Source organism: Cariama cristata, unplaced genomic scaffold (genome assembly GCF_000690535.1).
Source record: "Cariama cristata isolate BGI_N322 unplaced genomic scaffold, ASM69053v1 scaffold3532, whole genome shotgun sequence".
Taxonomy (NCBI): Eukaryota; Metazoa; Chordata; class Aves; order Cariamiformes; family Cariamidae; genus Cariama; species Cariama cristata.
In genome coordinates, this window is record NW_009603059.1 from 14,788 (window position 1) to 29,553 (window position 14,766).

Consider the following 14,766-nt stretch of genomic DNA (forward strand, 5'->3'; position numbering starts at 1 on the left):
CCCGGGGGAACAACAAGTTGACCAGGAGCCAGCAATGTGCCCCCGTGGCCAAGAAGGGCAATGGTATCTTGGGATATCTTATGAAGAGTGTGGCCAGCAGGTCGAGGGAGGTTGTCCTCCCTGACTCTGCCCTGGAGAGGCCACATGTGGAGTCCTGTGTCCAGTCCTGGGCTCCCCAGTTCAAGAAAGACAAGGAACTACTGGAGAGAGTCCAGTGGAGGGCCATGAAGAAGATGAGGGGACGGGAGCATTCCTCTTATGAGGAAAGACTGAGGGAACTGGGTCGGTTCAGCCTGGAGAAGAGAAGACTGAGAGGGGATCTTAAACAGTGCTTATAAATACCTTAAGGGTGAGTGTCAAGAGGATGGGGCCAGACTCTTTTCAGTGGTGCCCACTGACAGGTTAAGGGGCAATGGGTACAAACTGAAACACGGGGAATTCCATCTGAGTATGAGGAAAAACTTCTTTACTTTGGTGGTGACAGAGCACTGGAAGAGGCTGCCCAGAGAGGTTGCAGAGGCTCCTTCTCTGGAGATATTCAAAACCTACCTGGACATGTTCCTGTGCAACCTGCTGTAGGTGACCCTGCTTTGGCAGGGGGCTTGGACTAGGTGATCTCCGGAGGTCCCTTCCAACCCCGACCATTCTGTGATTCTCTTTATTCGTCATTTCTCCTCTTACCACTTATCATACTTAATGCTTTCATATGTACAGCCACTTCATTCACATATAATCTTTTACGGAAGAGTAAATCAATCTGCTCTTTCCTTCCTATAGTTCTATTAATAAGAGGCGCCACTGCCACATTTACAAAATTACACAAACAAAATCAATCTCTGTCACAACTTTGATCTGCAGTTTATAGTAGCTCCCCTCATCCCTTCCTTTTTTCCTTAAGCATACAGGGAAGAGGACAGTTGACAAGGTAGGTGTATTCACGTATGCAGCCAAGCCAAAGAAAATCAGGTGTTTTTATAAAAGTCTTCCCTGCACAGAGCACCACCTCTTCACCCACTGCCAAACTGCAATAGGAACAGCAGTTTAACAAATGCAAATGGATTTCTTTCACAAAAGGTAAAGGTTTACTGTGAGATATTGCATCCATTCAGAAGAAGGAAACAGGCCATTAATTGCAGTCTAACATAACAAGCCCAGAGAAAGAAAAAAAGAACACACAAAAAAAAAAAATGGTTTGACACATCTGTTTTCAGTCAAATACTCAACAACATGCAATATGCTTTTGCAGAATGAACAGATGGAAGGAAGAAAAAAAGCTTTTTAACCTTAACATTCATGAAAGAGTTTACTCAGAGAAAAGGCCTTGTACGACTTTCTAGAACTTTGTGGCTTGATTTTAATAATAAAAGTTTAATTATTACAATTGCTTTCTGCACTTTTTTTTTCAAGATGTTTTTTTCCTTGTGTCATGTATCTCCCCCTCCACCAGCTCTTCTGATGACATTTTGAATAATTCCCACCTCCAGAGTATGGAGACACAGGAGAAATACAGAATTTTCAATTGCACTTTAAGAGCATTGTCACATCACCGAAATGAATACAGGGACATAGCTTGAGTGAGGTAAAGCCACAGAAACAAAGAACAATTACACAATTGTGATTTTCTTGGATGTTTTCAGTGACAGAGTATTATTGCTGCAATTTTTAATAGCTATTGACATCTTTTATTCAGATCAGAAATGCCACTGTCTAAAAAAGTTCCTGATTAAAGAAAAGGAAAGAAAGGTTCCAGGGCCTTTGCAATGTAACATAATTCAATACATGGCACAAAATGGGCTGAGATTGGTCCTATGTGCCCATGTAGAAAGCTCTCCAATAGAAAAGAAAGTATCTAATTCTCGGAGTCAGCTCTTAGTCTAGGTGTTCCCCTTGTTGTGCCTACAGAAGGTAAACTGAGAGAAGGAAGGAGAATGAAGTAGCATTTTCCATCAAATTTTCAACTGCGTTAAAGCCATTGAGAACTACAGGCCGTTGCTCTAAATTACTAAGGGACTGAACCAGAGATGCTGAGGTATAAGAAACAAGGCACAATTCTCAGGCCTCAACCTAACTACTAACTACTTAAGTATCTACCTAAACTCCACTACTTAGCAAAACTTGACAGGTCTTTCTCACACCATTTTCTCAGTGCTAAGACTTAGTGGCTACAGTAAAAACCCTGTAAATTCTAAAATAGATCCCAAGTTGAAATATGTTGTGACCAAGAAGCACAGCTACTTACTTCAATTCTCTTCTCAAACTTCTCTCCTTGTATCAGACGATCAACATAGATTTTGGGAACATGAATGTCTTCTGGGGCAAATGCTCCTATATCAACGATTTCTTCCACCTACAAAGAAAAAAGAGAAAGTGAAAATATTTATTAAAAAGTATACAATGACAGATTTTATTAGCAATTAAGTTTCAAATATTAAATATACAGTGGATCAATTCAAGAAAACTAAGGAATGGGTCAAAAATAGATATACCATTTAAAATATGCTATTTTAGGTGCCTATCTTTCCTCTTCTTTCAAAGGATATTTCTACATAGAAATTGAAAGTTGTTTATGCTTTAATAGCCCAATTTGTATGACCATCTTGAAGAAATATATCATGTATAGTTACTTCAGAGTTGTTTGTACCTACAAATAATTTCCATCCAAACAGAAGAAAACAATGTGCTGGTAACAAAAAGTCAGAGTACAAAGCAGAAGTATGAATTCTAAGGATACAAACACAGAAGCTGGCTTGCTGGCTTGAAGTTTCTCCAGAGTGTACTCAAAAATGAAACTGAAAATATTTGAACTGTAATAATTGATTACAAGAAAGATGTGATGATCTAGAAGTCTCTACAGTTAGTGAAACAGAGATTCAGCACGAAATGGCACCAATCCACACACAGTACATTTGAAATACCACCTATTCGGAGCACTGCAGACAACAGGATTTTCCTTCCTTCTACATCTAAGTTCAGAGTGGTCTAGCTGAAGACCTTGCTACAGCCAGATGTCTGCAGCACAGACCCTCAGCCATGCCTGATGCTTTCCCTGACAAGTCTCAGCTGCAGAGAGCACATCTCACTGCACAAAACAGACACTACTGTTAGGGCTGGCTGTACCTGCGTCCGACCACAGAGAAAATGTCTATCAAAGCAACAGGTCAAGGATAACATCTGAAACAATCTACTTAAAAAGAAATTAAATAAGTTTCCAAACTGCTTTATCACCAGGAACTAGTTAAACTTTCAAGAATGTCCAAAGTCTAAGAACCTCAAAATAAGACCCAGGGTATGACATATCAGTAGGGATACATCACTTAGCAGCCATCACCAGTGAGGCAACATTAAAGAGCTTAAAATTCAGTTTGGCATCCTATTGTTACTGCACAATGTGATCAATAATAAAATCAATAGTACATCTGACAGACAATTACCCTCCTACTGTGCCTTGCAGTGTGACAATAAACAAACAAACAAATCCACCTTAAAAGCAGCAGAGGGAGGGGAAAAGGATCAGGTTCAGATGATCCCTAAAAAAATCCCTGGGATAAACAGACAGGAAGAGACAAGTTGTGAAATCTGTAAGGCAAAGGTGGTAAGCAAGAGGCAGTAACAGCCACAGTCACAACACCTGTTCATGGAGAGCAGAATCACAGATCCCGAAAGTCCTTATCCACAAAATAAGGAGAGGCAATCAAATCAGTATTTTAAAATTCAGACTACTGTAGTCACAAAAAATGGTGCAATCACATCGATGTCCTATCTCGCCTGAAGTTTATTATTTTATACATGAATTTTAAAATTAATATGGAGACCAAGTCAAACACAGGGTAAAATGAAAAAATCCTAAAGCACACAACTGAAGCACACTGCACTCTTGGTGTAGCAACTACTACCAGAACATGCCTGAAAGGTAGAAGCAGCAGACAAGATTTTTCAATGAAGCCATACGCAAGCAGATGATCTGCTACCAGCAGAATTCCCAAATTCACCTTTTCTAATTAAATTTGTCTTCACTTATCAGGTGGAAAATTAGGCCTGGGGAATACTAATTGCTACTGATTTGAACTTTCTTGTAAAAGAATTACATTTATTTGCTGCAGCAGCTGGGAGTATGAAACTAAAATCTTTACTGGCACAATTCAACCAACTTCAACAGAATTAAGCTCTCAGAAAACCTGACACACTGTGTCTCTCCTCTCATAGAATACACAGAACAAATAATGTATGCAACAATAAATTGTTGGATTTTGTTATTAGTCACCCCATTGCCTTAATTGGTTAGTATTTTGTCTCTTTGGAAACAGCAGTCAGCATGATAGCTTTTCCTTACAAGAACCATCAACATAATTATTTATTATTTCTGTATATTATCCTAAATGAACACAACACAGACAAACTGTATTTTGTCCTAGAGATTTCAAATGAGCCTAAGGATCCCTGCAGACTGGAACACCTTTGCGTTCACAGGCAGCCCTCCACTATTCTTACTGGTGTTTCGCAACTTCCACGTTCCACCATTATGTGAAAAAAGCATCAAATGTAATTAAAATTAAGTATGTTAAAATATCCACATAGCAATAAAATGGAATTTTGAAAAAGATTAAAAATTTGAATGTTATGTCTGCAAGAATACATATCATCCAGTTCTGCAAGTGAAATTAATCAGCAGGTTTGTATGAAAAACAAAGAATTTGTGCAGGGGAAGTACAAACATCACCTCATTGCTCCAGCTCTCCCAACTCTGCTCACAGGGAACTAGATGATACTCCAGCTAAGACACTGTAGATGGGCTGCCAGCAGGCTCCATCAGTATTGCCAGCACTTCTACCGCAGATGCTGCTGTGCCAACAAAAGTGAAACCGGGAAACCTGGTGGCTACAGGAACATGCAACTTAACTTTCTGTGACCACTGCAAGACATAACCCAAGCACCTTTCTAGATAATGCAAAAATAAAGTTCACTGTTGGGCATATTCAATTCCCTTTCAGGTTTCATATTCGTTTATGACTCTTTTCTGTAACACATCCACAGCCTAAACCTCAATAAGACATGCAGGAGAGCATCCATATTAATAATTAAAAGGATGTATGTGTTTTCTTCCTATTCTGGTCTCCATTTCACCTATCCTTCTGTTCTTTTTTCTCTCTACTTACCTTGCCTCAGGCTTTATTTTGTCATGTACAGTTGAATCCCTTGTAAACATCAGAAATCGTTATACAGCATCCCACCCAAGAGACACAAAGTCTGGCAAAGCATAAAGAGAGAACTAAAGGAACTAATCAGGGCAGACCACCTCCTGCATTTTTTTTAATTAGCAAATCAAAATACTCTGGTACCTTGATCACATGTGTTCATTTTGAATCTTAACTTCATCAATGTGCAAGAAGACAGAAAATGTTTACATCTTTGCTACACAGGTAAAGTTAAAGAGTAACTTCAAGAGACTACATGGGCTGAGTTCCCTCTTCTGGGAAGGCTCTGATGCATGGCCTAAAAATCCTTTCATTGTTTCAAAAGTTTCACAGTATTGGTTTTCTTCCTGGGTATGAATGTTCTTGCAGATCTTGTCTGATTGCTGACAATGGGAGTAGAATGAATAAATTCAATCATTTCTGAATACTGGTTTATCTGCAAGTACACCCAGAACATAAAAGCTGTTCTTCGCTATGATTCACAAGAGCCTTCTGCCATTCCTTTTGGTATCATCACTCACAGAATCAATGGTCATTTGTTTCACTATATCACTTCCTTCTGTAATTTACATCTACTTTTCCCTTTTTAATGTAGCTTGCTTTATTTTTGCTTATGGAAATTCAGCTACTCTTCCATAGTTTTATACCAGAGTTTTTGAAGGCTTCCAGAGAAATAAAAGGAACCTTGAAGGCTATGGACTTCCAGTAAGAAAGATAAAGAACTCTGGTTCTTGACCAAAAATTGGCACGGAAATTACAATAACACAACTATTCATGCCAAAACGCTTGAAAACAAAAAGGTCTTTCCTTTGAGTATGTACCTTTTAACCTATTTCTGCAGCCTAATTATGTCCTTTATGATATGGTAAATGGTTTCAGCTGTTTCAGTTTTAAATCTTAGTTCTCATAAAACTAAGCTATAACCAGAAATGACAACATAATTCCTTATTATGGGAAAAAAATAAAAACCGTATATGTGTGGGTGGGTGAGAGAGAGAAAGAGACAGGGGGAGAGAGAGCTTAACAAAACCTATGCATTTTTAAGTAGCTTATTTTTATACTTGCTTTATTAAATCTCTCTATCACTATCCTAATTATCCTAGTACACTTCAGTTCTTCAAACTGAAATAATAAAAATACTCAGCAGAACATAAGTAGAATAAACATTACAACTGGTCAAATGTCCAAAACAATGGAAGAATGAAATCAAATGTAGCCTCTTAGACATTCAAGACAAACTCATTTGAGCACTTCTTCAGTTCACTACTGGAAAAGTCAGTCACTGCAAAATTCATTGCAACATTTATAAAATCATGACAAGTGGAATACGCTCTGAAGAGAGGTCACTGGAAATTAAGAACACACTATACAAACTTACTGGGCTACAGGAAAGAGCAAAGCAGGTTAATATTTACTTGGTTCTGCCTTCATGCAGAGTGATAGAGGATCTTCTGAGTTCAGTTCTGTCTTTTTCTAACTCTAAGATCAGCCAGACCATGAAATTTCTAGTCCTGCCAAACTCCTGTGGTAATCAAATTACGGTCAGTCAATAGCCATCCTGAAGAACAGACTTTTACAACAACTTTAAAAAGTAAGCACCAAGTAGTCTGATAAAGGCACATCTTGGTCAATAATCACCATATTATGCTCACATCAGATTTGGAATAAAGGTCTTCAGAAGCGTACTGAGGGGCAGGGGAACAGTAAAAATCTGTAAAGTTCAGATTTATTAGAGAAACTTTAGCCTAATGAGACTGATCTGGGTCACACTGAAGGTCCATTTAGTCCAGTAACTGTTGTTCTTGGTGAAGAACTGGAGCTTAAAAGACAGCATGGTACTTTTGGTTATATTCTTCCAGCTCCTAGCAATGTGCAGTTTCAGGATGTCCTCAGTCAGAGGCTGGACATAGACAACCTTGCTTCATACCTTCTGATAGACCACGAACTTGTCTAATAGTTTCCTTGGAACCCAAAAGACTCTATCATTGCATTTCTACAATTTAACTAGTATGAAAAACATCTCTCATTATCTCTTGTAATTTCACTGTATGCCTCCTTCTCTTTGCAATACAGGAATAGAACACAGCTGTTCTTTCTTTGCCTGTTGCATACCAATGAAGATCCTATGTACTTTTTTATTTCTTCCTGGTTTCTAGTAGACTGTTATCCTCTGTGAACACCATAGAGAAAAACAGTGAAGTGTGTTGCCAGTATGTCATATATGATCATTAGGGAAGCAAAGCTGACATAAATCTCCTAGGTTTGTCTCCAGGTTTTTCACTATGTGACTACAGATCCTCCTAAGTTAGGAGCCCCTGCTAGATTATACTCATTTCACCTTTCTTTCCTCTGTTCTAAAGCTCCTCTACTACCTCCAGTTCCAGTTGCCTCAGGCTTAATCTCTTCTCTTACGCTTCTCTGCACCTGCTGCCTGTTTCCTCCAACCACCCCCTTCTATTCTACGCATTTGTCACCTTCCTCCACCGTATACCACAGACTGCAAAGAAGAAAACAGACTGCACTAAATTACCTTCTATAGGTACTCATAGCTGTTATGGGATAACAACCGTAAAGAAAAGAGGAAGCCTACTTGATTATTTGCGAAAGCTATCTGTATGTAAAGCTGTGTGCATACATGAAAGAATATGAAACATTTAACCACCAGCCTCTGAAAAAGTTCTACCATATACACAGAACTACACTTCTTCAGAAATTTTTAAGCTAGTCATCTTTTACAACAGCCAGGATACACGATATTCTTAAGTTTCAAGAGCATGTTTAAAGTCAGAAGATACTGAAATTTCTCAAAGGAATAATCCTAAAAAGATTAAATTCACAAACCAATGTATTTTCACCTTTTGTTTTTTCTTCTTCTTCTAACTGGGCAGTTTTACCCAAAATAAAAACTTACTTAAGCAGACTCACTTAAATCACAATAGAAGTGATTTTATAAAAGAGTAGCTACTTCAGCAATAAATGCCTGCCACGCCTATAAACATACACTGTAAAAATGTGTTCTGTAAGTATAAACCAAAACTTGCAGGTTTTTCCCCCAAGATGTTCACAGAGTAGGTAATGAAGCAAAAAGCGAAGTCTACTAACTATTATTCGTCACTGAAATTACTCATTAAATTGATAGAATTGCTTGTTTGATGATTTGCACGAGTAGGTCTGTATAATCCTGTTTGCATTAAAAAGCGGAAGTGATAAATGATAGCTGTTTTCTTGCTTCCTTAAATTGATTAATTTGGATTTTACATTATTTTTCTACTGCAAAATTACCTGAATTAAAAGTATGAAAGATTACTTTAAGATCCAGCAATCTAGAAGTCCCAGTATTACCAAGGAACCCAGCCTTGTGCAGGAGGCACACCTAAGCAGTAATTCCTTCCTAAACCCTTCTTAAAATATGGTTGTTTTGATACAAGCCACAATGAACCCATGAGGGTTGTGATCACATTTTGTGACTTGTGCTTTCTTCACGGAATTAGGTGATTTTGTAGTGCTCAGTGCTTATTTTTACTATACTCAACTGGGTGACAGTAGTGACACAAAAATGGGAACATAATTATGTTCTCATCTTTCAATTATGAAATGCCCAATTTATATTCAGTACCTAAGTTCTTAACACAAAATGAAACGTAACCATACACATGGAATACATAGAAAATTGCCTTCTCAGCTCTGGAAACGGCAGTTCTGGAAAAAATTTTTTAGATTACATTACATAATATTTTTCAATCACATAATCAAAAGAATGGGAGAAGAGCCAGAAGAAAACAAACAAAATCCCTGCAATCGGCAAACACAGTCTTCATTTCCTAAGGGCTAGCTAATGGCAAAAGAATCTGTTTAACCTGTACTAGGTACCTCTGCTGAATAAGGTAACTGACTGCATCCCAAATCCTTCCACTCCAGAACAGGCTTTTAACAATATTAACTCTACTGGAATCATACAATCATAGAATCATTATGGTTGGAAGAGACCTCAAAGATCATCAAGTCCAACCATATACCCAATGCTACCATGCCCGCTAAACCCACTAAACCATGTCTCAAAGTGCCACATCCAAACATTTTTTGAACACCTCCAGGGATGCTGAGTTCACGACCTCCCTGGGGAGCCCATTCCAATACCTAACGACTCTTACAGTGAAGAAGTTCTTCCTAGTATCTAGCCTGAAATGATACCATTTAACATTTTTGCAAACAAAACTTACATTGCTTCAAATAGATTATTCCTGTACTTCATTGCTCATTTTCAAAATACATTAGATTGGAAAACTTTGAACTGGTTACAAGGTAAAAAGAAATAACTGACATTTTTAATTAAAATTATTCACTTATTATCAGGAAAAATCAAAACCTAAAAAGAAAAAATTAGCTTTAATCTCAACCAAAAATTTTATTTTCTTACTCGTATCAGAGAAACAACAAACGAAATGAGACTGAAAGAGATCTCATCTCCAGTGCATTCAAAGAAATGTAACTTAAAGGTCAGGAGACAGATTTAAGCTTTACTTTCAAAAATGAACTAAGAGGAATTTAAGTACTGAGGGGAGAGGTAGAAAAGTAAAAAAACCACAAACAAACAAAAAAACCCCAGAGATTTAATTGCACCATCCAAGAAAGAATTCTTAGTATTTTCCAGGCTATGTAAACCACTCTCAAACTCAAGGAGTAGCTCTAAGCATCAGACCAGAGCATGCTAAGCAGGACACACATAGGAAGGTAATCAAGGTAAAACAATAGATTAGCAGCTATTTTGTAACAAATTATGTTGCTGGTTCTCTCTGGTAAGAAAAAGAAACCCCGCAGGTATTTCAATAAAGGCAACAAAAAGAGGCATCATCTCAAAATGGTACTTTATGTGCACACATGTATTAGTTATCCTCCTTATTTCAGATGTTCGTTATAGACAGCGGTATTTTACAAAGACTTCTGAAAACTACTTTATATGCTACCACTTTCTTTCTCAACGAGGGATCAGTGTGGTCCCTTTCACTTTTGGAATCATAGCAGATATCCCCAAACTCCAAAATGTTCAAGATCAATAAAACTCTTCCACAGTGTTAAGGAAGAAGGTAGTCAGTATTTTTCAAGGACAGGATTGGAAGAAAGAAAACAACTGATGGTAGTATGTCATGTGGCTTACATCAAGAGATTGTAAGTAACAAATTTTAAGAAAAACAAAACTTCTCTTACACTTAATCATCCTTCCTGAAAGCTGCCTGGAAAGGAAAGCACTAGACATACGTGGAAATAAAAAACAAGAATAAAATGCTTCACACAACCAAAAATGTTATTTGATGCTGAAGCTGACAGAAACATGTTAAACTAGCCCTTCACACCATAAAAATAAAAATTTTTGCCTATCACAGCCTAATAAGAAAATTCTTATTTCTTTCCCTCTAGCAACAGTGAAACACTGTCTTTGTCACATCTGATATTCAAAGTCATAACAAAGATGACCTCTAATCTCTTGATCATACCAAGTTTTCTATTCTGTCTCTGTATTTATTAATCAGGCAGAATAACCACTGAAGCACATCAAGCCAATACCAATTGGCTTAAAATTCCCAACAGAAGTCTTACGCAACTTATTTAAACTGGTTTTTATATAAACCATTAGGTTTTTTAACCCTTCCCTCCCCAGCACTCTCAAAATAGAAATACATTAATGATAGGTTTCTTTGCTGTCTTTGATTCCTCTGAATTGTTGAAAGAAAAATTCAGTGCTCTCAGAAACCTTCATATTCATTTAGCAATTTTTGATCTTCTTGTGTCTGAAAGACTAGACAATGTCTTGGAAGTGGGTGGTTGGGTGCCCAGCTTCATATAACACTTCTGGCTCTCCCCTTTCCTATAAGTCTGCTGGCGGACCCGTAAGTTGGATACATTTGGTTAGCGTATGCACAGCTTTGATGGAATCTGATTGAATTCATAACAAACAGCAATTCATTCTTACTTGTACGATGGCTTCATTTAGTCCTTTAAATCTGGAGCTTCTAAAAATCCCAAATTAGTTCTAATTTTGAATTTATGAAGCACATCTACCATTACATTTCTAAATGTAAAATTAGGGCATACTGAGGGCATACATAGCATACATAGCTCAGGAAAATCAAGGGATAGTCTACTTTGGTGTGCATGAGGGGACAAAGGTCTTTTCTAATTGCTAGCGGCAAAGGCAAACACAAAGCACATAACCCCTGCTAAATGTCCTACAAGAGACGACCAAGTACCACAGCATCAGGAATGTGCTGCTGCCCAAGCTAGGAAGCCTGTTTCTCAGCTGGCCTCATCCCAAGATGTTACAAAAGCTACAAGACTTTTCAAAATACACAATTAAAAAAAAAAAAAACAAAACAAAACAAAGCAAAACAAAAAAACTCCAACAGTGCAAAGCAACAGAAACAAAGGTACATGAGAACTTGCCTAATTCACTTAAAAGAACAAGGGAGAACCATGAGACATCCATATAACTTCCATCAGCCTGGAATTCAAACAGGAAAAGATTTTGGCATAAAAATGCAAATATCTGTTTTGAAGGTACTGGGGGAAATTTAGTTTACTTAAAAAACTAATTGCTAGATGCATTTCTACCTTCATTTGCAGCTCTTGATGCTCAGTGTTTGAGAAATTCAGCACTTTGAGAGCCTGGAGGGAGCCAAGTGCTGCTTAGCGCATTGCTTACACAGCCAAGTGGCTACATACCTCCCCTGTTTTGATCAGGAATATACGCTAGGTCTCCTCTTTGCTTTTCCCCGTTTTGTTCAACGAGAAGAAAAGAACTGATACATTTGACTTCTTCTGAAGGTTAAAAAAAAAAAGAAATATGCCTGGTTTTCTATAATAAAAAAACCCAAAATACCTGTTTAACCATGAAGTTGTTTTAAGATTTGTTTAGCTATCACATTCTCCAGCTTAATCACAAGCAGCAAACTGAGTAACTTAGTATCTAATTCATGGAAATATCAATGGGAGTGCATTTCCACACACTGGACTTCATGAGTGCAGGTTTTCTATGAAGCAATTTAAGGCAGTTTTGGAAAAAAACAGAAGACTAGGTGATTTTCAAATAAACACCAGGAAACTGTTTGGAAGACAGAAAGAGAAAACTACTCTGTGGTCCTCATCCATTCTTTTACCATCTTCTGTAGCCTCAAAAATCAGCATGATTTGAAGTCAAGACAGTCTTGGTATCTCAATCCTTTACTTCTCTTTAAATCCTCACTTTCTTCACTGAGTAATTCTATTCTATAGCACTTGCAGTGAAGGATGCTGCAAGAGAAGACTAAAATCTGAGCTACTGATTCAAACAATTACTCCAAAATTCTCACTGCAGCAGTGGTTATAAGGCTGCAGCTTTTCAAATCTCAGTATTTTGACCACCTGAAAAAATGCATTTGTTTCACATCAGTAGACAATTACTCACGTGATCTTCCTGTAACATCCATCAGAGATGTTAATAGCACAGAAAACAAATTATTCCTTTAAGACACAAAAATATAAGTATATATGCATATAAATTCCTTGAATCATGCCTAAAAATCTCTCTGCACCATCTTTTCAGTGATATAACCATGTGTGATATAAAATGCAGACTGATAATAAATCATTGATTAACACACCTTACACACAAGGCATGGCATAAGAATTATTAATTTATTGTACATATTAGTACTTACAATGAAAAGTTAAATCTAGAGTATTTTAAATCCTATTAATTTTCAAATTCTCATGATACAGGACATGAGTACTGTTAATGAAATATACTTCAAATGCACAGTGTATCAGGCTTTCTACAAATTGTTACCAAAAACAACCCTAAATTTAGCTTTAGGAGCAAACAGAGCCTTTCCATCAGTTTCCCCAGCACACTGACTTCCTGACAATCTGCAGTGTCTACTGATTAACCATGGACTTTCTTTAACTTGTTCTTTTTGAATGTTGTATTTGTTCTTAACATACGTGACAAGGACAAAATTATTTTTTTGCACTGAAGATTGTATTCACATCTGCAATGAACTTCTGAAGCTGAATGTTGAGAAAGCTTATGATGCTTATTCAAGAGAGTATCAATTTAGAAAGGAATAAAATATGAGAGACAGATAAAAGAAAAACAAATTCAGATCTTCCAGCACAATGTTGTGTGTAGGTAAAACTACCTGAACAGCAGTCAGCAACAATTTGATCTGCTATGAATTTTAACCACTTAACATTCACTACCCATGCAATGAAGTGCCAAATCTGAACCCACATAATTAGAGGTTATATATAAAAGAAAAGCAGCCGTAGGGGGGAAAAAAAAACAACACAAAACCACATAGCTAAATTAACCATTAAGGAAGTTTATTCCCCTGAAAATCAGAAGCTAAACTAAACGTTAAAAGAACTACTTTATGAACTCCCTTCTAGTCCAATCTATTCCAGTGCTTCTCAAATCATCGTAAGATGCTCTGCACAACAGTTGTAAAACTGCTTTGGTTTTCTGTTGTGTCTTTTAATAAACACATGCATACACAGAAGCAAGGAATCAAATACAATGAAGGGAAATAAAAACAACAAAAGAGCATTCAAATCTGGGCACCGGCTTCTTTTTGGCAAACTAAAATTACTGTGGCAATGGCATGCAAATGTTTCTAGGAGCTGCTTTTCCAAATCAGTACTAGTAGTCCCTGGATTACAATTCCAATCCTTCTCTGACTTGTTCTTTAACCTTCTATGACTGGTGCCATAATAGCCACCAAACTGCTTTTTAACATTGCTGAATACTCAAGCAGAAAAGGCACTAAACACTTCAGCCTTCTTTGTACTCTGCATTGGTAATTTTACTCTCTTCATTGTAGTATCAACTCCCTTGTTCTCCCAGCCCACTATGTATGTATTCTTAGAAAGACTGCTTGCTGCTTTCAAGTCTTCATTATTTTGTGCTGGGCTGGAGATTTCTGAGTTTGCTCCTATATGCTTAAGCTTTTTTGTTTGAGTTTTGTAATGCTTAGCCTCAAACATCTGACCTTGGTCTCACTTTCTGTCATTTTTCTTTTTCGGTGTTTGAGATTGCAATGACTGTGATCATGGTCAAACTCCAACTGCTCTTCCAATCCTGTCTCCATGCTGGAAAACTTTACTCTCAAGCTTTTAACACAGTTGTTCCCTAACTTCATTTCTTCTTAGCTATACCTCCCAGAAATCTTCATCTAGTAAGTCTTTATGCTCACAAAATCAGACTTCCTAAGAAGCATTCCTGATATTTTGCCATTTTCCCTTCTATGCTTTCTAAGGATCGTGAGCTTGCACTTTATAGTTACTCTCCAACAAGTGTCCACTCAAATCTTTCATCTATGGTTCTTTTGGGAAATGATATTGTAACGTCTATACTCTATAACTGAGTCATCTAAACTCAGATCTACAAGCATCTCTGATTCAGGATTTAGCCAAAACACAGACATATAAATCCAATCATGCAGTCAAAATCCCTGACTAACCACCTAGATGTTTAACCTGCAAAGACTTCTGTTATATATATAAAAAATATATAACATTACATATTCATATATATTCTTTTATA

The 14,766-nt window shown here is 37.2% G+C and overlaps 1 protein-coding gene across 1 annotated transcript in view; it reads right to left on the reverse strand.

Annotated features, from left to right (window-relative positions):
* The window catches only part of LOC104157611 (succinyl-CoA:3-ketoacid coenzyme A transferase 1, mitochondrial-like), a gene marked incomplete at its 3' end in the record, with an annotated part of 22,254 nt that extends 7,943 nt beyond the window's left edge, over positions 1–14,311 (reverse strand). The window contains exons 1-2 of the mRNA XM_009695016.1: positions 14,213–14,311; positions 2,240–2,347 (exon numbers count right to left, since the gene is read on the reverse strand). Of these exons, the coding sequence (XP_009693318.1) occupies positions 2,240–2,347; positions 14,213–14,311 (207 nt within the window). The remainder of the gene's footprint in view (positions 1–2,239; positions 2,348–14,212) is intronic.
* Positions 14,312–14,766: the final 455 nt, after the last annotated feature.